Source organism: Pan troglodytes, chromosome 20 (assembly GCF_028858775.2).
Source record: "Pan troglodytes isolate AG18354 chromosome 20, NHGRI_mPanTro3-v2.0_pri, whole genome shotgun sequence".
In the NCBI taxonomy this organism is placed as follows: domain Eukaryota; kingdom Metazoa; phylum Chordata; class Mammalia; order Primates; family Hominidae; genus Pan; species Pan troglodytes.
The window spans coordinates 20,976,275-20,998,248 of NC_072418.2; the positions used below are offsets into that span (position 1 = coordinate 20,976,275).

The window sequence follows — 21,974 nt, forward strand, 5'->3', positions numbered from 1 at the left end:
AGGGAGACAGACAGTAAATAAAGTAAATAGGCGAATGCTATTAGTTTTCTGGGGCCTGCTGTAACAAATGCCCACACACTGCGAGGTTTAAAACAACAGAACGTGATTTTCTCACAATTCAAGAGATCAGAATAATGAAGTGAGGTTGTCAGCACGGTTGGCTCCCTCTGGAGGCTCTGAGGACAATCTGTGTGTCCTATGCCTCTCTCCTGGGTTCTGGTGGCTGCTGGGAATCCTTGGAGTTCTTGGCTTGTAGATGCAGCCTTCCGCGTTCTGCCTTTGTCGTCACTTGGCCTTCTCTGTGTGTCTCTGAGTCTCAAATGTATCTCTCCTTTTTTTTTTTTTCTTTTTCTTTTTTTTTTTTTTTGTAGTAGAGACAGGGTCTCCCTATGTTGTCCAGGCTGGTCTCGAATTCCTGGGGTCAAGCAATCCTCCCTCCTCTGCCTCCCAAAGTGCTGGGATTACAGGCGTGAGCCACCGAGCCCGGCCGCTCCTTTTTCTTGTAAAGGACACTCCTTTCTCTTATTAAGTCCACCATAAATTTCAGGATAATGTCATCTCAAGATCCTTAATTACATCTGCGAAGACCCTATTCTTTTTTTTTTTTTTTTTTTTTTTTTGAGATGGAGTCTCATTCTATCACCCAGGCTGCAGTGCAGTGGTGCGATCTCAGCTCACTGCAACCCCTCCCTCCTGGGTTCAAGGGATTCTTCTGCCTCAGCCACCCGAGTGGCTAGGATTACAGGCACATGCCACAATGCCCAGCTAATTTTTGTATTTTTAGCAGAGACGGGGTTTTACCATGTTGGCCAGGAGCTGGCCTCAAACTCCTGACCTCAGGTGATCCTTCCACCTTGGCCTCCCAAAGTGCTGGGATTACAGGCATGAGTCACCACGCCCAGCCTCGTTTTTTAATGACTGATGCTATTTATTGACATTATTCATAATATCAAAAGACTGAAAGAAACCCAGTGCGACCAAATAATAGAGTAATACAACTATAAAAAGGAATGAAGACAATCTTCATATACTGACATTGAATGGTGTCTGGATATATTAAGTGAAAAAAAACCAAGGTAGAGAACAGTTTTTACAATATGTCATCTTTTGTGTGCAAAAAGAGAAATACATGCATATGTATGCGTATATATATTTGCATGTGTATATATATATATATATATATATATTTTAACCACACCAAGCACGTGAACCAAATTTGCTTATATTTTTAATAAGAAACATAAAGGCCAGGCTCAGTGGCTCACGCCTATAATTGCAGCACTTCGGGAGGCCGCGGTGGGCAGATCACCTGAGGTCAGGAGTTTGAGACCAGCCTGGCCAATATGGTGAAACCCCATCTCTACTAAAAATACAAAAAAATTATCTGGGCATGGTGGCGGGCACCTGTAATCCCAGCTACTCAGGAGGCTGAGGCAGGAGAATTGCTTGACCCTGGGAGGTAGAGGTTGCAGTGAGCCAAGAACGTGCCACTGCACTGCAGCCTGGGCGACAGAGTGAGACTCTGTCTCAAAAAAAAAAAAGAAAGAAAGAAATGTAAAAAGTACGAACCAGGCCAGGAGCGGTGGCCCATGCCTGTAATCCCAGCACTCTGAGAGGCTGAGGTGGCTGGACCACTTGAGCCCAGGAGTTCCAGACCAGCCTGGGAAATACAGCAGCAAAACCCTGAATCTACAAAAAATGCAAACAAGTAGCCAAGTGTGGTGACTGTGCATGAAGTCTCAGCTACTCGGGAGGCTGAGCAGGGAGAACTGCTTGAGCCTAGGAGGCAGAGGTTGCAGTAAGCTGTGATCCTGCCTCTGCACTCCAGCCTGGGTGACAGAGCAAGACACTGTCTCAAAACAAACAAACAAACAAAAGAAGCATGAACCAAAATATAGGCCAGGCACGGTGTCTCACACTTTAATCCCAGCATTTTGGGAGGCCGAGGCAGGTGGATCACCTGAGGTCATGAGTTCGAGACCAGCCTGGCCAACATGGTAAAACCCCATCTCTACAAAAATACAAAAATTAGCTGGGCGTGGTGGCGTGTGCCTGTAGTCCCAGCTACTCAGAAGGCTGAGGCAGGAGAATCACTTGAACCCGGTAGGAGGAGGTTACAGTGCATGCCATTGCACTCCAGCCTGGGTGACAGAGCGAGACTCCATCTCAAAAAAAAAAAAAAAAAAAAAAAAGTAACCTGGGAGAATAAGGGAACAAGATGAAATCATAAGAATGAAAGCCAGACTTCTTTCAGTGTACCTTATTGTCTAGTTTCAACTTTGGAAGCATAATTAAAAATAAAAGTCAAAAGGAAAAATCAAAAGAAATCCCTAAAAATGGAAACAAACAAATGAACCTCACTGTATATCAAGTTGCAAAGACCCTATTTCAATTACAGTCACATTCACAGCTACCAGCAGGTTAGGATTTGGGTATACGTGTGTGTGTTTGTGTGTGTGTGTGTAAATTTTTTTACGACTGCGTCCCTCTTGCCCAGGTTGGAGTATAGTGGTGCCATATGGCTTATTGCATCCGCAACTTCCTGGGGTCAAGTGATCCTCCCATCTCAGCCTCTGAGTAGCTGAGACTGCACACAGGTGTCACCGCCACGGCCAGCTTATTTATTAATTTAATTTATTTATTTATTCATTTTGTAGAGATGGGGGTCTGCTTGTTGCCCTGCCCTCACCGTGCTAGCCTCCAACTCCTGGGCTCAAGAGATCCTCCCACCTTGGCCTCCCAAAGTGCCAGGATTATAGGCATGAGCCACCATGCCCAGCTGGGATATATATTTTTAGGGGCTACTACTCATTACATGAAGTATCAGCTGTGGTAGCTTTAAACATAGGCATTTATTTGAGTAGTTTACTTCTCCACAGTGACATGCCTATAGTTTTTTTTTTTTTTTTTGAAACAGAGTCTCATTCTGTCACTCAGGCTGGAGTACAGTGGCGCGATCTCGGCTCACTGCAACCTCCACCTCCTGGGTTCAAGCGATTCTCCTGCCTCAGCCTCCCAAGTAGCTGGGATTACAGGTGTGCACCACCACACACAGCTAATTTTTGTATTTTTAGTAGAGACGGGGTTTCACCATGTTGGCCAGGCTGGTCTCAAACTCCTGACCTCAGGTGATCCACCTGCCTCGGCCTCCCAAAGCGCTGGGATTGCAGGAGTGAAGCACTGTGCCCGGCCAATGACATGCCTATAGTTACATACACTTGCAAGCAGGACTATAACCTGAATTCCTAGAAGAGGCTTATCTAGGTGCCAATCAAAGTTTCCATCCCCTGGCCACATGCCTTGACTTTCAGGCCTACAAATGAGCAATAGGGGACCTCATAAACTGACTCCTTGTATCCCAGCCTCCTGAGTCTCAGCACTGCCCTGAGAGCCTTTTCTTACCAAGTCCAGGGTGAGGAACTTCTGGCTGAAAGGACCCTATGCCTCTCAGAGCTGAACTGGGGAACCCTTGTTCAACTTCTCAAAGATTTTCCTGCTGGGCATGGCGGAGCACGCCTGTAGTCCCAGCTACTCAGGAGGCCGAGGCAGGATGATCGTTTGAGCCCAGCAGTTCGAAATCCCAATTCCCTGATCCTTCTGACTGGCACCACATCCAGGTGGAGTGGACTCTGGAGGTCTGAGAAAGCCCAGGGAGCCTTATAAGAGGAAGCCAGGCCAGGCGCAGTGGCTCACACGTATAATCCCAGCACTTTGGGACGCCGAGGTGGGAGGGGATCACTTGAGCCAGAAGTTCCAGACCAGACTGGGCAACATAATAAGACCTACGTCTCTACTAAAAATTTTAAAATAGGCCAGGCATGGTGGCTCATGCCTGTAATCCCAGCACTTTGGGAGGCCAAAAGTTCAGGAAAGTTCAGGTTCAGGACCAGCCTGGCCAACATGGTGGAAACCCTGTCTCTACTGAAAAAAAAAAAAAAAAATACAAAAATTAGCTGGGTGTGGTGGTGCGCCTGTAATCCCAGCTACTCGGGAGGCTGAGGTGGGAGAATTGCTTGAACTAGGGAGGTGGAAGCTGCAGTGAGACCAGATTGCACCACCGCACTCCAGCCTAGGCAACAGAGCAAGACCCCATCTCAAAAAAAAAAAAGAAAAGAAAAGGAAAAGAAAATATGGCGAAACCCCATCTCTACTGAAAATACAAAAATTAGGCTGGCGCGGTGGCTTACGCCTGTAATCCCAGCACTTTGGGAGGCCGAGGCGGGTGGATCACCTGAGGTCAGGAGTTCAAGACCAGCCTGGCCAAAATGGTGAAACCCTGTCTGTACTAAAAATACAAAAATTAGCCAGGCGTGGTGGCGGGCGCTTGTAATCCCAGCTACTCGGGAGGCTGAGGCAGGAGAATCGCTTGAACCCGGGAGGCGGAGGTTGCAATGAGCTGAGATCGCGCCATTGTACTCCAGCCTGGGTGACAGAGCGAGACTCTGTCTCAAAAAAAAAAAAAAAAAAAAAAAAAATTAGCTGGGTGCAGTGGCCTGCGGCTGTAGTCCCAGCTACTTGGGAGGCTGAGGCACGAGAATCACTTAAGGCCGGAAGGCGCAGTTTGTAGTGAACCGAGATGGTGCCACTGCACTCCAGCCTGGGTGACAAAGTGAGACTCCATCATAAAAAAATAAAATAAAATAAAAAGGAAAGAAACAGGGTCTATGAGGTGTCCCAGCATCAACATGGCGATGAAGGTAGCAGCAAACCGCATGTTGGGTCATCCTTTCTGACTTTTCTACATGCAGTCTTTCTTTTTTTGCACAACTTGCAAACTCCTATTCATCGTTGAAACCTCTGCTTCGGTGTCCCCTTGTGGCAGCCAGTGGTTACTGCAGTTTTTTTGTTTGCCCTTTCAACAGTAAGGGTGGCCAATCAGCGTTCCCCATCCCCCTGGCTACAGGGATTGGTTAAAGAAAGAGCACGGAATTTACCAAGGCCAATGAGATTCTCCCCTGGGAAGGATACCGAGGGCTGGGAGGGAGAAGAGCTGGTTCCTGGGGAGTTAAAGGGAAAGTCCAGCACCCCTTAGGCTCTGTCCTCTGGAAGAAGCTTTCTGCAGAAATAATCCAGCAGACACAAGACAACGGAGGTACTCGGTGGAAAGGGAAGTATGGTTTGAGCCCCTGGATCCAGCTATAGTTGAAGCCACAGCTATGATGTTGCACTTAAATGAGCCCAAGAAGTTTTTTTTAATTGCTTCATCCACTTGGAATTTGCAGTCTGTCCCTGGCAAAAGAGCCAGTACTAATGCATATCTGCTCTGTGAACTCTTCCTTAGCTGCCCTGCTCAAAAGCTAATCATTCCTTCTCTTATACTTTGAACTTTAGTACCCTCCACTGATTTCTATCATTGCCTGGTTTATGCCATGTTGTAATTGCTTGTTTCAGCCCTCTCAACTTTGACTTGTAGGAGCAAGGACCTAAGAAGTTTCCTGGGGCTCTATTTGGGGCTGTTCAGGACAGTTTACCCTCCCCTATCATCATGAATGCATGACCCAGGCTGGGGCAATCAGAAGGCTTCCCTGGCTGGCTGAGCATAGTAGCTGATGCCTGTAATCCCAGCACTTTGGGAGGCCGGCCGGTGGATCACCTGAGCCCAGGAGTTCGAGACCAGCCTGGGGAACATAGCGAGACCTCATCTCTCCAAAAAAAACTTAAGAAGAATTAGCTGGGCGTGGTGGCACGTGCCTGTAATTCCAACTACTTGGGAGGCTAAGATGGGAAGATGGCTTGAGCTTGGGATTTCGAGGCTGCAGTGAGCCGTGATCATGCTACTGCACTCTACCCTGGGTGACAGAGCGAGATCCTATGAAAAAAAAAAAAATCTTCCTTGGGATGGTTTTGGGATTGCAGAGCTGGAGTGATCAGCGATCACAGTCAGGTATAGCCATGGCCATTTCTTCACTGCAGAGTCATGGCCGTGTCTAAGCCTGAGCCCAGCTGTATCTGATGCTTCATAAATCTTCATTCTTCCGTATTCCACTAACCAAAATCCTGTTCTGGATCCAGGTTAAATTATATTTCTGACCGGGCACAGTGGCTCACACCTGTAATCCCAGCAATTTGGGATGCCAAGGCGGGTGGATCACCTGAGGTCAGGAGTTCGAGACCAGCCTGGCCAACATGGCAAAACCCTGTCTCTACTAAAAATACAAAAATTAGCCAGGCGTGGCAGTGGGTGCCCGTAATCCCAGCTACTCGGGAGGCTGAGTCAGGAGAATCACTTGAACCCAGGAGGCAGAGGTTGCAGTCAGCCGAGATCATGCCATTGCACTCCAGCCTGGGCAATAAGAGCAAAACTCTGTCTCAAAAAAAAAAAAATTGTATTTCTTCCAGCAGAAACCTAAGAAGTCTAGACCAATGTACGTCTCCAACTAACAAAAATACCCTACCCACTACTAAAAAAAAAAGAACAGCATAAAAGCCAGTACTGGCAAGGTTGTGATGAAACTGGCAAACATGTTTCCTTTTAAATGGGAAAAAAGTTGGTATTATATCTCAAAAGCTATAAAAGTATCACACCCTTCAGCTCAGCAATCCATTTCTGAACATTTCTACTAAGGAAGTCTTTCGGGTGAAGGGAACCACCATGCCAGGGCCTCACAGCAATATCGCCAATTCTAAAAGAGCAATATTTTGCTGGGCACAGTGCCTCACACCTGTAATCCCAACACTTTGGGAGGCCAAGGCGGGTGGATCACCTAAGGTCAGGAGTTCAAAACCAGCCTAGCCCAACATGGCAAGACCCCGTCTCTACTAAAGGTACAAAAATTAGCCAGCCATGGTGGCGTGTGCCTGTAATCCCAGCTACTTGGGGGGCTGAGGCATGAAAATCGCTTGAACCTGGGAGGTAGAGGTTGCAGTGAGCTGAGATCACGCCATTGCACTCCAGCTGGGGCAACAGAGTGAGACTCCATCTTAAAAGTAAATAAGTAAATAGCAGGTTTTTTTAAAAAAAATTAGCTGGGCCAGGCGAGGTGGCTCACGCCTGTCATCCCAGCACTTTGGGAGGCCAAGGCGGGAGGATCACGAGATCAAGAGATCAAGACCATCCTGGTCCACATGGTGAAACCCCATCTCTACTAAAAATACAAAAATTAGCTGGGCATGGTGGTGATCACCTGCAATCCCAGCTGTTTGGGAGGCTGAGGCAGAAGAATCGCTGGAGTCCAGGAGGTGGAGGTTGTAAAGAGCTGAGATCGCGCCAGTGCACTCCAGCCTGGGCAACAAGAGTGAAACTCCGTCTCCAAAAAAAAAAAAAAAAGGAAACGCAGACACCCTCCTGGGTTGCGCTTCGCTGGTCAAGGCAGTGACCCTCTCCCATCCAGGGAACCAGGAGCCTCACATGGATCAGGCCCTTCCTGATCCATGGCCACCTGAGCTGAAACAAAATATCATTTGTACCTTGCCCAGTGCATTCCTGGGGTGCAGGCAACCAAAGAACAGAGGTTCATTTGCCCCTGTCCTTGGCCGCCTTCATATTCCAGAGTCAGAAGAAGCAGAGATTCCTCAAATGGGTTTTGTTTTGTTTTGTTTTGTTTTTGTTTTTGTTTTTATTATTTTGAGACGGAGTTTCGCTCTTGTTGCCCAGGCTGGAGTGCAGTGGCGTGATCTCAGCTCACTGCAAATTCTGCCTCCTGGGTTCAAGCGATTCTCCTGCCTCAACCTCCTGAGTAGCTGAGATTACAGGCATGTGTCACCACGCCCGGGTAATTTTGTATTTTTAGTAGAGACTGGGTTTCTTCATGTTGGTCAGGCTGGTCTTGAACTCCCGACCTCAGGTGATCCACCTGCCTCAGCCTCCCAAAGTGCTGGGATTACAGGCGTGAGCCACTGCACCCAGCCATGGGGTCTTTCTTTCTTTTTTTTTTTTTTTTTTAAGACAGAGTCTCAAAAAGACCCCCTCAAGTGGGGTCTTGAAACTTCCTCCACTGTCCACCTGCACCCAGTGGCCTGGTAGAAGTTCCTTAGATGGGCACGGAGACTGCTGGATCCAGCCCCCCTTCGTCCTGCACACATCTCTGCCCCCGCGCATTAATTGTGCACCTACTGTGTGCTGGCAAAGACTAAAGGGAAAGAAGACCCAGCCTCAACGTTCAAACTACTCCAGGCGAAAAGAGGGAGAGGCAGGAGTGGGGAGTGGAGCAGTAAATATACCCTCCAAGGGGCGGGCCAGGGCTGGATGTGGGAGCAGGGGCCATGGGCAGTGGCTGACCACCAAAAGCACATCTGTGGGCCTAGTCTTTTTGTTGTTGTTGTTTGAGACAGGGTCTCACTCTGTTGCCCAGGCTGGAGTGCAGTGGCAAGATGGTAGCTCAGGCCAGGTGCGGTGGCTCACGCCTGTAATCCCAGCACTTTGGGAGGCTGAGGTGGGCAGATCACTTGAGGCCAAGAGTTCGAGACTAGCCTAGCCAACATGGTGAAACCCCATCTCTGCTAAAAATACAAAAATTAGCTAAGTGTGATGGCGCGTGCATGTAATCCCTGCTACTTGGGAGGCTGAGGCAGGAGAGTCACTTGAACCTGGGAGGTGGAGGTTGTAGAGAGCCAAGATCACACGACTGCACTCCAGCCTGGGCAACAGAGTGAGACTCCATCTCAAAATAAATAAATAAATAAATAAAAGGATCATAGCTCACTGCAGCATTGAACTCCTGGACTCAAGTGATCCTCCTGTTTCAGCCTCCTGAGAACCTGGGACCTGATGAGCTCGCTACCACCTTCGGGTGATTTTAAAATTTTTTGTAGAGATAGGGTTGCACAGCCTGGTCTTGAATTCCTGGACTCAACTCATCCTCCTGCCTCCAACTCCCAAGTATGAGCCTTGTCTTCTAGCCTGAGCTCCCCAAAGGCCTCACTATCTCCAGACACCGCCTGGAGAAAAAGGACACATTCATCCTTTAAGAATGCATGTCTGGGCCGGCCACGGTGGCTCATGCCTGTAATCCCAGCACTTTGGGAGGCCAAGGCAGGTGGATCACCTGAGGTCAAGAGTTTGAAACCAGCCTGGCCAACATGGCAAAACCCTGTCTCTACTGAAAATACAAAAAAGTAACCAGGCGTAGTGGCAGACAACTGTAATCTCAACTACTCGGGAGGCTGAGGCAGGACAATTGCTTCAACCTGGGAGGCAGAGGTTGCAATGAGCCGAGATCGTGCCATTGCACTCCAGCCTGGGTGACAAGAACGAGACTGTGTTTAAAAAACAACAACAACAACAACAAAGAATGCATGTCTGCCCAGACATCTCTCCCTACCATGGCCATGAGGCCCCCTGCAGTCCTCAAACTGGGCTTGGTTTACTCTGACAGAGCCAAAAGGACAGAGCCCTAACGCAGAGCCGTGTGGTCCCCATGAGCTCCAAATCTCCCTCCCTTCCAAGGCCACTCCTATTAGCAACTGGCAAAGCCCAGAGAGGCTTGGAGCCCCCAGGGGCAGGATCTGAGTGCTGGTGCAGAGTCCATGAGTCCTGCCTTCCCCCACCTGGCTCCCTAGGGCTTGGGTTCAGGGTGGCCTTAGTCCTCAGAAGCTCCCCAAACTTCCCTGGGTTGTGGAGGTGGGAGGCTAGAGAAAAATGTAGCTTCTGCCCAGCGCAGCGATACACATCCGTGGTCCCAACTACTCGGGAGGCTGAGGCGGGAGGATCACACGAGCCCAGGAGTTGTGGGCTGTAGCGCACTGTGCTGATTGGGTGTCCACATTAAGTCTGGCATCAATATGGTGACCTCCCGGAGCAGGGAACCACCAGGTTGCCCAAGGAGGGGTGAACCAGCCTAGGTTGGAAACGGAGATGGTCAAAACTCCAGTGCTGATCCGTAGCGGGATCATGCCTGTGACTAGCCACTGCACTCCAGCCTGGGCGACAGAGTGAGACCCTGTCTCTAAAAAAGATAAATTTAAGGCTGGGCAAGTGGCTTATGCCTGTAATCCCAGCACTTTGGGAGGCTGAGGCAGGCGGATCACTTGAGGTCAGGAATTCCAGACCAGTACGGTGAAACTCTGTCTCTACAAAAATACACACACAAAAAAAATTAGCCAGGCGGTGAAACTCTGTCTCTACAAAAATACACACACACACACACACACACAAAATTAGCCGGGCATGATGACCTGCGCCTGTGGCCCCACCTACTCCGGAGGCTGAGGCACAAGAATTGCTTGTACCTGGGAGGTGGGGTGAGCCAAGATTGCACCACTGCACTCCAGCCTGGGTGACTGAGCAAGATTCTCTCTAGAAAAAAAAAGAGATACATTTAAAAAATGCAGCTTGTTTTGCAAACCAACATCCAGCTTGGCAGGTTTTGCTCTATTTAGCGTTTTTTTGTTTGTTTGGTTTTTTTTTAGATAGGTATTGCTCTGTTGCTCTGGCTGGTCTCACACTCCTGGCCTCAAGCAATCCTCCCACCTCACCTTCCCAAAGCGCTGGGATTACAGCAGGGGTCCCCAACCCCTGGGCTAAGGACTGGTACCAGTCTGTGGCCTGTTAGGAACCAGGCCGCACAGCAGCAGGTGAGCAGCGGGCAAACCAGTGAAGCTTCATCTGTATTTACAGCCAGTACCCATCACTCCCCAGTATCTCCTGAGCTCCGCCTTCTGCCAGACCAGCAGCAGCAGCATTAGATTCTCATAGGAGTGTGAACCCTATTGTGAACTGCACATGTGAGGGATCTAGATTGTGCACTCCTTATGATAATCTAATGCCTGATGATCTGAAGTGGAACAGTTTCATCCTGAAAACATCTTCATCCCCCCCAACCCCCAAGTGCATGGAAAAATTGTCTTCCACAAAACCAGTCCTTGGTGCCAAAAAGATTGGGGACTGCTGGATTACAGGCATGAGCCTCTGCGTCAGGCTTCACAGCATTGTTTTTTGTTTGTTTGTTTTTTTGAGACAGAGTCTCGCTCCGTTGCCCACGCTGGAGTTCAGTGGTGCGATCTCGGCTCACTGCAACCTCCACCTCCCAGATTCAAGCGATTCTCCTGCCTCAGCCTCCTGAGTAGCTGGGATTACAGGCATGCACCACCATGTCTGGCTGATTTTTGTATTTTTAGTAGAGATAGGGTTTCACCATGTTTGCCAGGCTGGTCTTGAACTCCTGACTTCAAATGATCCACCCGCCTTGGCCTCCCAAAGTGGTGAGATGACAGGTGTGAGCCACCGTGCCCGGCCATTTATTTTATTATTTATTTATTTTTATTATTTTATTTTATTTTATTGAGATGGAGTCTCGCTCTGTCTCCCAGGCTGGAGTGCAGTGGCGTGATCTCGGCTCACTGCAAGCTCCGCCTCCCGGGTTCACGCCATTCTCCTGCCTCAGTCTCCTGAGTAGCTGGGACTACAGGTGCCCGCCACCATGCCCTGCTAATTTTTTGTATTTTTAGTAGAGACAGGGTTTCACCGTGTTAGCCAGGATGGTGTTGATCTCCTGATCTCGTGATCCGCCCGCCTCGGCCTCCCAAAGTGCTGGGATTACAGGCGTGAGCCACCGCGTGTGGCCTATTTATTTATTCATTGAGACAGAGTCTCGCTCCGTCGCTCAGGCTGGAGCGGAGTGGTGCGATCTTGGCGCACTGCAATCTTTGCCGCCTGAATTCAAGCGATTCTCCTGCCTCAGCCTCCAAAGTAGCTGGAATCACAGGCATGTGCCACTGATACGGGAGTGCTGGGATGGGGAGAGCGTGGTGCCTTTAAATGATAGGGAAGGGAAGTGCGGGGTAAAGGAGGGCCTGGTCCCTGGCTAGGGCTCCACCCCCAGAGACCTAGGTGAGGATCCGCACTCCCGCCTTCGTGCCCAAATATTGCATTTTCCAGGACCACACTGGCCCGCCACGCCCCCATCCTGTGCCTATAAAAACCCGAGACCCTAGCGGGCAGACACACAAGCTGCTGGACCTCTTGACGTACACATCCATGGAAGAAGATACAAGTGGCTGGACAGCGAGAGGACGTCGAGGGAGCACGCTCGCGGAAGGGCACACTGGCATGCGGGCGGGTAGTCGACCAGTGGAACTAGGCTGTTTGGCCTGGGCAGTCAGAGGAGAGCTGGGGCCGCCTAGCGACCCAACTGCAGAGAAAGACCATCTCCCTTCTGGCTCCCCCATCTACTGAGGGCTACTTCCACTCAATAAAACTTCATACTCATTCTCCAAGCCCAGGTGTGATCTCATTCTTCTGGTACACCAAGGCAAAAAACCCCAGGATACTAAAATCCCTCTGTCTGGGCTGGGCGCAGTGGCTCATGCCTGTAATCCCAGGACTTTGGGAGGCCTAGGTGGGTGTATCACTCGAGGTCAGGAGTTTGAGACCAGCCTGGCCAACCTGGTGAAACCTCATATCTACTAAAAATAAAAAAAATTAGCCGGGTAAGGGTGCGGTCACCTGTAGTCCTAGCTACCTGGGAGGCTGAGGCAGGAGAATCACTTTGAACCCGGGAGGCAGAGATGGCAGTGAACCAAGATCACGCCACTGCACTCCAGCCTAGGGGACACAGCGAGACTCTGTCTCAAAAAAAAAAAAAAGAAAGAAAAGAAAAGAAAAAAATAAAAGAAATCCCTCTGTCCTTGTGACAAGGTAGAGGATCTAATTGAGCTGGTAAGCTGCCTATAGATGGCAAACTTAAAAAAGCACCCTGTAACACATGCCCCCTGGGGCTTCAGGAGCTGTAAACATTCACCCCGGACACTGCTGTGGGGTCAGAGTCCCACAGCCTGCCCATCTGTATGCTCCCCTAGAGGTCTGAGTAGAGGAGCACTTCAGAAGCAAGCCACACCCCCATCACCCACCCTGCGAGGGGAACAAGGGAATCTTTCCCGTTTCACCACCATGCCTGGCTAATATTTTTTGTATTTTTAAGAGACGGGGTTTTCCCATGTTGGCCAGGCTGGTCTCGAACTCCTGGCCTCAAGCAATCCACCTGCCTCAGCCTCCAAAGTGCTGGGATTATAGGCATGGGCCACCACACCCAGCCACAGTCATCCAATTCATAGAGACAGAAAGTGGAATGTTGGGTGCTAGGGGCTGAGGGAGGGGAATAGGGAGGGAGCGTTTAATAGGTATGGAGCTTGTTTGGGAAGAACAAGTTCTGGAGATGGATGGTGGTAATGGTTCCACAACAATGTGAACGTACCTAATGCTACCCAAGGGTATGCTTAAGATGGTAAATTTTATGTTATGTACATGTTACTACAAACCACCCCCCCCAACCCCGGCCGAGGCGGGCAGATCACTTGAGGTCAGGAGTTTGAGACCAGCCTAGCCAACATGGAGAAACCCCATCTCTACTAAAAATACAAAAATTAGCTGAGCATGGTGGCGTGCACCTGTAGTCCCAGCTATTTGGGAGGCTGAGGCAGAAGAATGACTTGAACCTGGGAGACAGAGGCTGCAGTGAGCCAATATCGTGCCACCGCACTCCGGCCTGGGTGACAGTCTCAAAAAAAAAAAAGTTCCTCCAAGTTGGGCATGGTGGCACATGCCTGTAGTCCCAGTTACTTGGGAGGCTGGAGTGGGAGGATGGCTTGACCCCAGGGGGTGGAAGCTGCAGTGAGCTGTGACTGTGCCACTGTGCTCCAGTCTGTGAGACAAAGCAAGATCATATCTCAAAAAACAAAAACATGGCCCAACATGATTAAGGCTACGAGTGAACATTAGCCTTTACGCCAGTCATTGGGGCAGTGGGGCATGACTCAGTTTCTCCCCATCACTGCTGACTCTACATGTTTTCGTTCCTCCCATTGCAATTGAGGAAACTAAAATCCACTGTCACTTCCCTCTCGCCTTCCCTCTTCTAGCAACGCACATACTCCACACCAGGCACGTATGACATATTCAGGTTATAAAACCTGCCTTTGGGTGAGTGGTTTTTTTGTTTTGTTTTGTTTTTTCTGAGACGGTGTCTCGCTCTGTCGCTTAGGCTGGAGTGCAGTGGCACGATCTCAGCTCACTGCAACTTCCGCCTCCTGGGTTCAAGTGATTCTCCTGGCTCAGCCTCCCCAGTAGCTGGGACTACAGGCACGCGCCACCACTCACTGCTAGTTTTTTGCATTTTTAGTAGAGACAGGGTTTCACCATGTTGGCCAGGCTGGTCTCGAATTCCTGACCTCAAGTGATCCGCCTGCCTCGGCCTCCCAAAGTGCTGGGATTACAGGCGTGAGCCACTGCGCCTGGCCAGGTTAGTGTTTTGATCTGCTCTTTTCTCCCACTTGGCTTGGACCTCATTCCCTGGCCAGCTCAGACAGCTCTCTGATGTTCTGCATTCTACCTGAAGCTGCTAAAGACCAAAATAGCCACTGAGCGTGTGACCTGGTGTGTGGGCTTCCAAACAGGGCTCAGGGGCAGTCTAGAGAACTCTGCCCTTGGTGTTGGAGGAATTCGGGGGTGGAGCCAGTAAACACCATAGTACCAGCTGGGCACGGTGGCTCATGTCTGTAATCTCAGCACTTTGGGAGGCCAAGGCAGGCAGATCACCTGATGTCAGGAGTTCAAGACCAGCCTGGCCAACATGGTGAAACCCCATCCCTACTAAAAATGCAAAAATTAGCCGGGCACGGTGGCAGGCGCTGGTAGTCCCAGCTATTCAGGAGGCTGAGGCAGGAGAATCGCTTGAACCCAGGGGCCGGAGGTTGTAGTGAGCCTAGATCGTGCTATTGCACCCCAGCCTGGGCGACAGAGTGAGACTCTGTCTCAAACAAACAAACAAAAAACCATAGTGTCTTGGCGAATGATGGCAAAGTCAAAGTGGAACGGGCTATCAGTGAACCACACAGTCAGGAGTTCTGGCTCATGCCTGTTATCCCAGCACTTTGGGAGGCTGAGGCAGGAGGATTGCTTGAGCCCAGGATTTCAAGACCAACCCAAACAGGCAACATAGCAAGACCTCGTCCCTACAAAAAATATAAAAATTAGCCGGGCATGGCAGCACGCGCCTGTAGTCCCAGCTACTCGGGAGGCTGAGGTGGAAGAATTGCTTTAGCCTTGGAGATTAAGGCTGCAGTGAGCTGTGATCGCTCCATTGCTCTCCAGCCTGGGCAAAAGAACAAGATCCTGTCTAAAAAAAAAAAAAAAAAATTCGTGACCCAAGTCCAAGGTCCAGTCCTGTTTCTGAAGATGTGGCCAGAAACTCAGCTTTCATTTTCTACCTGTTTTTAGAGGAATTCTGGTCTCTGATGAATGTTGGCAGAATGTGCCTGGGGATGTGCTGGGTGTTGAGACGCAGCTCTAACAGAACAACACTTCCTCCTCTAGAAGTTCTCATCTCTATGTCAGAGGAAATGGGAAGCCAACCAGAGAGGCTGTGACTATACTAAATGATTTCTGCTTAATAATACCTGGGGAGTGGGGGCCGGAGGCGGTGGTTCATGCCTGTAATCCCAGCACTTTGGGAAGCTGAGAAGGGTGGATCACCTGAAGTCAGGAGTTCGAGACCAGCCTGGCCAACATGGTGAACCTCCCTCTCTACTAAAAATACAAAATTAGCTGGGTATGGCGGCACTCGCCTGTAATCCCAGCTACTTGGGAGGCTGAGGTGGGAGAATTGCTTGAACCCGGGAGGCAGAGGTTGCAGTGAGCCAAGATCACACCACTGCACTCCAGCCTGGGTGACAAGAGTGAAACTACGTCTCAAATAAATAAATACATATATAATTTCTGCTTAAGAATACCTGGGGGACTAAATAATCTGTACAACAAACCCCATGACACGAGTTTATCTATATAACAAACCTGCACATGTACCCCAAAACTTAAAAGCTAAAAAAAATTAAAAATGATTTCTGGCCAGGTGTGCTGGTTTACACCTGTAATCCCAGCACTTTGGGGAGGCCAAGGTGTGCGGATTGCTTGAGCTCGGGAGTTCGAGACCAGCCTGTGCAACACTATGAAACCCCCATCTCTACAAAAATACAAAAATTAGCTGGGTGTGGTGCCACACACCTGTAGTCCCAGCTACTCAGGAGGCTGAGATGTGAGGATCAGTTGAGCCCTGGAGGTCAAAGTTACAGAGCTATGATTTTGCCACTGCACTCCAGCCTGGGTAACAGAGTGAGACCCTGTCTCCAAAAAAAAAAGAGAGAAAAAGGAAATTATTTCTGAGCTTTATTGCTATGAAGAGGATGGAACCAGGGAATGAGATGGAACCACTGGGGGGTAGCAGTGAGGTCATTTCAGCCAAGGAGGGCCAGAAGGAACCCTCAGAGGAGGTAATAGGATAGCAGGGAGGTGATAGCCAGAGAAGGCCCCAAGGAGAAAGTGACAGTTCACCCCTCGGAGGAGGTGACAGCCAGGACAGGAGGAGGGCCCCTGGGAGGAGGCGACATTGGAACACTGGAGCTGAGGCCTGAAGGAGGCCAGCTTCGCAGGTACCTGCGGGGTGTGTTCCGGCAGAGGGAACAGCAGGTACAATCGCCCTCCCCCATTAGCCTCCTAGGACCATGGGGGCCTGCAGAGAAACTTCTGGCACCACACAAATGTGGTTGCCGTGTTTTTCCTTTTTTACTCTGTCCTCCCCCACCCCCGCCAACTTCCTGGCCTGAATGCTGCTCCTGTGACCCCTTGAGGCGAGTGACCTCGGGGAAGTGGCATTCTGTGCCTCAGTTTCCTTATCTGGAAAACGGGCCTTGCTCGTGGGGACTTCCCTCCCTAATTCTGGGCAGTATGCATGCATAGGGCAGGCCCTCGATGAACCCTTGCAGAATAAAGGACCGGCTCATCCCCAGCACCTGGCTCAGTGCGTGCAAGCGGCTACACACTATGGCATAAGATGTTCCCATTTTGCAGACGGGGAAACGGAGGCTGGGGAATACCGGGCCTAGCCGACGGGGGCGGGGCGCAGGGCGCGCACGCTGCGTCTCGGGCCCGGGGGCGCGCACGCCGAGCGGCCGACCGGGGGCGTGGCCGGGGGCGTGACAGGGGCGTGGCCTCGCGCGGCCGAGAGGCTGCAGCGGCAGCAGCTGTCGCGCCAGTCGCAACAGAAGCAGGTCCGAGGCACAGCCCGATCCCGCCATGGAGCAGCCGAGGAAGGCGGTGGTAGTGACGGGTACGCTGGCTGATGGGGGCTGTAGCGGCAGCGGCCGGGGGCAGAGGCGGGGGCGGCTCCGGGACTGCGGGGCCGAGAGGGGCAGGTGCTGGAAGTCCTCTCAGATTTGGAAGGTGTCATCACCCGCGGGAGCCCCGCGCAGCCCAGGCTTCCTGGAAAGTGGAGGAGGAGGAGCCTTGGGGGTCCCAGGGTCGGGAGTCAGGGCAGTCAGGCGCGGGGCTTGGGGGGCCGGGCAAAAGCCCGGCGCTGCGCAGGCCCCCCTGGCGTCCTTTCCTCCCAAGGTGGGGATGGTGACCCTCCTGGCACCTGCCTCCTCTGTCTGGCCTGCGGGCTGGACTGGACCCTTCCTCCCTGCCCCTTCCGAGGTCCAGCCTGTCCCCACACCGCTCCCCCAACCCCTGGCCCCAGGGGACAAAGGCCGATTTGCGGGCAGGAAGTGTCCCAGTGACAAATGAACCTCCCAGTCACTGTTCGCCGCGCCCTGCGCTCCTGGGGGGCTACTCTCCCAACGCAGGGGCAGGTGGGGGTCCGGGGACCTCGGGCTCTCCCAGCTGTCCCAGGGACTGTCTTCAGCGGAAACCTTTTTGTGTTTTGTGCCAGGGCTGTTTGTTGGTGAGTCAGGGCCCCTGCTGTCACCGACTCCCCCCCACCCCCAAACCAACTGTTTCTCCTCCCTGAGACTCCGCCTCGGGGCCACGTGGGGCGCCAACTTCCGCTGGGGCCTCAGAGTCAAGGAGTGGGGGGGGTCATTTTGACCTGCTGTCTGGAGGGGTCAGAGTGGGAAATCCAGCAAAGGTGCACACAGGTGTTTTGTGGCTGTTGAAGGGAGGTTGAGGCTGATCCAGGAGATTCAGGGAAGAAGGAAGAAACAAGGCACCTGCTTAACAGGTGTGTATAATTGGGAGGAGGGTCACTGCCCCCACCCCTTCCAGCCTTCCTTTATCTGGTTATTTATTCCAGCACTTTTTGCATGAGCTGATTACATCTTTACTGTCTCCATTTTGCAGAAAGGGAAACTGAGGCTCACAGAGGTCATCCAGTTTGTAAGGGGCTGAGCTGAGACTCAAACTTTGGCTGTACAGAAGGATAGAGTTAGGAGGTCCCCTCCTGAGCCACAGCCCCTACCTGCTATCCCAGGCTACAGCATCTCTGCATAGCATTCATATCCTGTGGGATCACTGGCCCAGATGGACCGTATTTTTTTTTTTTTTTTTTTTGAGACGGAGTTTTGCTCTTGTTGCCCAAGCTGGAGCACAACGGCGCGATCTCGGCTCACTGCAACCTTCGCCTCCTGGGTTCAAGCGATTCTCCTGCCTCAGCCTCCTGAGTAGCTGGAATTACGGGCACGCATCACTCCATCTGGTTAATTTTTTGTATTTTTAGTAGAAACGGGGTTTCACCATGTTGGCCAGGCTGGTCTCAAACTTCTGACCTCAGGTGATCCGCCCGCCTTGGCCTCCCAAAGTGCTGGGATTACAGGCATGAGCCACTGCACCCAACCCCAGATCTGGATTTGAATCCCAGCTTTTTCACCTTCTTGCTGTGTGGCCTTGGGCAGCTAGCTTCACCTCTCTGTGCCTCAGTCCCTGCTCCTGGAAACTGGGCCCAGGAAACACCCTTGCCTGAAAGGGGATGTGGCCAGGCTTAATGCCAGGAAGATCACTTAGCACAGCCTTGGGCGACTGTCGTGTTTTGGAAAGGGGGCCTGGAGTTTGAGCTAGCAGGGAGGAGGGTGACAAGGTGAAATCTAGACAGCCTGGAGGGCTCATTCCTCATTTGGTGCCAATTCAGGGCATTTTGGGACAGTGACACAATAATTGTAGGTTGAGTCAAGGGGACCAGAGGAAGTGAAGACAGGATCAGGACCTTTTCGGAGGCAGAAGAGACCTCTGGCCCCTGGCTGAGCATGAGGGGCAGGTGGAGGTGAAGACAGGAAGGGACTCATTGACTTCAGAGCGGACAGGTGCAGGACGGCGGCTCTGACGGGCCTCCAGGTGCTCCCAGAACTCAGGACCAGGCCCCCAATGTTGTCCCTGGCAGCTGCGCCCTGAAGCTCCTTTCTTGCTTCTCCAGGTGGGAGTAGTGGCCAGGCCAGGGGCAGACTGGGAAGGGCCACTCTTGGGTAATATATTGCTTTTCCTGTTTTTTCAGGATTTGGCCCTTTTGGGGAACACACCGTGAACGCCAGTTGGATTGCAGTTCAGGTAACTTAGATCCAGAGGGTGGGAGTCAGGCTTGGAGCTGGGCACCCCCCAGAAAGTTATGGCATCCAAGAAGGTCCCCTTTTAACAAAAACTTTTTTTTTTTTTTGAGACAAAATCTTACTCTGTCACCCAGGCTGGAATGCAATGGCACAATCTCAGCCCACTGCAACCTTCGCCTCCTGGGTTTAAGCGATTCTCCCACCTCAGCCTCCAGAGTGGCAGAGATTATAGGTGGCTGCCACCACGCCCGGCTAATTTTTGTATTTTTAGTAGAGTCGGGGTTTCACCATGTTGGCCAGGCTGGTCTCGAACTCCTGACCTCAAGTAATCCTCCTGCCTCAGCCTCTTAAAATGCTGGAATTACAGGCGTGAGCCACTACGCCCAGCCAGCTCTTACAAAACGATGTCGGATCCACATCTCTTCCTGGATAGTAACCACCGGAGCACACATCTGTTGAGTGTTTGTACCCCAGCGCTCTGAATCCTCCCAACAACCCATGCATAGTACGTGTAGTTATTCTTGTGCCCACTTAACAGAATAGGAAACTGAGGCCCAGAGGAGGGATGAAGGGAGTTCTCCGAGGTCACACAGCCAAGAAATGGGAGTGGCATTGCCTCAGAAGTGGCCCTGGCCAGCGGCTACAGATCTGGGTCTGGAGGGCCAGGTGTGGATATAAACGTAGCTGGTTTCCAGGACACAGCTGTTTATGTGGTGCTGGCGTCTACTTTACCTAGGAATTATCCAACTCTAGGATCTCCCTCTTTTTTTTTTTTTTTTTTTTTTTGAGACGAAATCTCACTCTGTTGCCCAGGCTGGAGTGCAGTGGCACGATCTCGGCTCACTGCAACCTCGCCTTCCAGGTTCAAGCGATTCTCCTGCCTCAGCCTCCAGAGTAGCTGGGATTACAGGCGCCCGCTACCACGCCTGGCTACTTTTTTCTATTTTTAGTAGAGACGGGGTTTCACCATGATGGCCAGACTGGTCTCAAACTCCTGACTTCAGGTGATCCAGCCACCTCGGCCTCCCAAAGTGCTGGGATTACAGGTGTGAGCCACTACCCCCGGCCAGGATCTCCCTCCTTTTTAAAAATCTTTTCCATTGACTCAGACAAATCGTGACTCAGGTTGGTTTCTGAACAGCCAAAGTGAGAATTCTCTGGTATGTTTTAGGCAGGTAATTCATGGTTCAGGAAGGACCAGGCAGGAATATGTGGGGTGGGGTGGCAGGGGAACATATCTTGACCTTATAGGAGGGGGTACAGTGAGCCTCGCTGTCATCTCCTCGCAGCTGGGGGAGGAAAAGATGGCATATTAGGGGCCGAGGGGGGCTGTCATTCCTGGTGCCCTGAAGAAGATGCCAGTCTGCAAAACCTTTCTAGTTTCTTTTCCAGATGGAGTATTTTGTAGGGACAGGCTGGGGAGCAATGCACAGAGAGAAAGACGGAAGTGTTTTCTCGTTATATAAATCAGATCGGCAGAGACCAGAGCCAAACCCCTGTTTATCCTAGCCTATGAGCTGCCTGATTTAAAGTAACCTCTGTTCCCATTCCAGAATCCTAGATTTGGAGAAAAATCTAAGTTGAAACCTCAGCGTGGCAGTCCCCAGCTGTACCCCCCATTTTTTAATCACCCCCTCACTCCCCAACTTCAGACCTCAAAGTTTTGGCTGTTTCCCTTTTTTTTTTTTTTTCTTTCCTGCCCACTTCGTGAACGGGATGGAGGGACGGGGTCCCGGGACCCTGCAGATGGGAGCGTGCCCGAGGCCCTGCCTGCTCACCCGCTCCCCGGAGAGCCAGACAAAAAGAAACAGCATGTTTCTGAAGACTTGTGTGTCAGGCTTTGTGCACATTTCAGACAGGAGCCTTCACGGGGCTGAGTGGACACAAAGCCGGGTGTCTGAATTCCTGGGCCCCAGACACTGATCTACATCTAAATAGAAGAAAAATCAATTAAACAATCTTTGGAAATCCCTCCGAGCTTCGGGGCTTCTCGGATGGTGAAGGATGGCAGGTTTTTATCTTGTGGCCAGAGAGGAAATAGCCCTTCTCCTTGGTTCTCCTCTCTCCAGACCTGCAGTTTCCACTTTTTGCTTTCTTTTTTTTCTGGAGACACAGTTTCGTTCTTGTTGCCCAGGCTGGAGTGCAATGTCACGGTATCAGCTCACTTCAACTTCCGCCTCCTGGGTTCAAGTGATTCTCCTGCCTCAGCCTCCCTTAGTAGCTGGGATTACAGCTGCGCACCACCAGGCCCGGCTAATTTTTGTATTTTTAGTACAGACGAGGTTTTGCCATGTTGACCAGGCTGGTCTTGAACTCCTGACCTCAGGGGATCCGCCCGCCTCGGCCTCCCAAAGTGCTGGGATTACAGGTGTGAGTCACTGCGCCCAGCCCCACTTTTCACTCTCTTCCCAAAGTTTAGGACACAAGATTCCCCACCATTCGCCTGCCAAAAAGATGCCAACCTTCTTAGATCTGATTGTTTCACTTAAACAAAACAAAACAAAGTTTAACATATATACACCCAGAACACTCATTAGTGAAATTTTAGGCCTGACATGATGGCTCACGCTTGTAATCCCAGCACTTTGGGAGGCTGAGGCAAGGAGTTCGAGACTATCCTGGCCAACACAGCAAGACCCCATCTCTAAAAAAAAAAAATACAAACAGCCGGGTGTGGTGGCGCATACCTGTAGTCCCAGCTACTCGGGAGGCTAATATGGGAGGATCACCTAAGC

The 21,974-nt window shown here is 51.0% G+C and overlaps 1 protein-coding gene across 8 annotated transcripts in view; it reads left to right on the plus strand.

Moving 5' to 3' along the window:
* The first annotated feature begins 16,884 nt into the window (after positions 1-16,884).
* Positions 16,885-21,974, plus strand: part of PGPEP1 (pyroglutamyl-peptidase I) — a 29,379-nt gene continuing 24,289 nt past the window's right edge. For 4 of the 8 annotated variants that reach the window (XM_009435026.5, XM_024351948.3, XM_016935510.2 and 1 more), the window contains exons 1-2: positions 16,900-17,036; positions 19,188-19,240. In XM_009435026.5, the coding sequence (XP_009433301.1) occupies positions 17,003-17,036; positions 19,188-19,240 (87 nt within the window). In that variant the 5' untranslated portion in view covers positions 16,900-17,002. Of the gene's footprint in view, positions 17,037-17,867; positions 17,925-19,187; positions 19,241-21,974 lie in introns of those variants that run through there. The other 4 variants (XM_001162684.8, XM_009435025.3, XM_016935509.4 and 1 more) reach the window with 3 other exon arrangements.